At 40.2% G+C, this 1,465-nt stretch overlaps 1 protein-coding gene across 1 annotated transcript; it reads right to left on the reverse strand.

Moving 5' to 3' along the window:
- On the reverse strand, positions 1-987 carry LOC144232621 (histone H3.3A-like). Its single transcript, XM_077765474.1, has one exon. It carries the CDS (start codon positions 940-942, stop codon positions 532-534), a length of 411 nt encoding a protein of 136 aa, XP_077621600.1. The 5' UTR covers positions 943-987; the 3' UTR covers positions 1-531.
- Between the last annotated feature and the right edge of the window lie 478 nt (positions 988-1,465).

A 1,465-nucleotide genomic window follows, 5' to 3' on the forward strand; every position in this document is an offset into this window, starting at 1 on the left:
TATAGTTTAATGTATTTTAATAGCAAACTTACAGGAACAGCACAGAAGACAGACAACATTAAAAACATGTACTTGCATGTAGGACAACTCAGTTAGAAAAGTATAGTGGATGGATGGAATCTACCGTATGATAAAAATGCTACAAACACCATTTAGTTGCCGTCAATAAGAAATTTACTTGTTTTAAAAAAATCCAAATGCTGGCATTGTCCAGAAAAATTTAACAGGTTTATTTATAATTGTTATAAAGTTGAACTGCTGAAACGTGTTCACCGAAGCGTTTTGACTCGCATTAATGCTTTATGTCCCCGCGTTTATATTAAAAATCCACACACAAATGAAAATGGAAAAACTGCCAATACCTGATTTCTGTCCCCTATTTTTCCATTTGCAATCATATACTTAGGTACCTTTTGACCCCATGGAAAAAAAATATCTAACGTTCAGAACTACCAATAACAGGAAGAAGAGGAAAATTTTTTTCTTTTTTTTTTTTTTAAAGAATGAAATGTTTCCCATCCGAGTGGCTTCTTAGGCGCGCTCTCCACGTATGCGGCGCGCTAGCTGGATGTCTTTTGGCATAATTGTTACACGTTTGGCATGGATAGCGCACAGGTTGGTGTCTTCAAAAAGGCCCACCAGGTAGGCCTCGCTGGCCTCCTGCAAAGCACCGATGGCCGCGCTCTGGAAGCGCAGGTCTGTTTTGAAGTCCTGAGCAATTTCTCGCACCAGACGCTGGAAAGGGAGTTTGCGGATCAGAAGTTCAGTGGACTTCTGATAACGTCTGATTTCACGGAGTGCCACGGTGCCAGGCCTGTAGCGGTGAGGCTTCTTCACACCTCCGGTAGAGGGCGCACTCTTGCGAACGGCTTTTGTGGCCAGTTGCTTCCTCGGTGCTTTACCCCCGGTGGATTTGCGGGCAGTCTGCTTGGTACGAGCCATGGTGCTGGGACCTCCTTACTTACCCCCCTTCTCCTTCGGCTGGAGCTCCGCATAATACATTTCTGAGCGCCAAGCATGGGTTATTTCATTCGTCTAGATGGCTCTTTGAGTTGAAGAATAATTCATTATAAAAGTAATATTTGTCCGTAAAAATAAATAAAAGCATTTACTAAAAATTCCCCATCATCTTCTCTCAACCTGTTTCTTAGTGACAGCCTCTGTTAAGTTTTATATGTACTGTTTCCTGCATGTTCTTTGCATGTATAAACATGTATGTGGCGTATATAAAGAGATAAATGCAATTCAATATTTACCATGTATATATATTCACAGTGTCATACTATACACAACCTTTTGCTACTTGCCTTTTTAAAATACTGTGGATATCTTTTCAGTAGACTGCATTTCTTTTGATGGCTACCCAGCATTTCATTAGAAGAATATACCACTAAAAAAAAGAGAGAATATAACAGTTAACCAGCAATTTCTACTGATAAATATTTAGGTTGTTTCTGGCGTTCCC

The sequence above is a fragment of the Crocuta crocuta genome, unplaced genomic scaffold, assembly GCF_008692635.1.
Source record: "Crocuta crocuta isolate KB4526 unplaced genomic scaffold, BGI_CrCroc_1.0 scaffold84, whole genome shotgun sequence".
NCBI classification, from domain to species: Eukaryota; Metazoa; Chordata; class Mammalia; order Carnivora; family Hyaenidae; genus Crocuta; species Crocuta crocuta.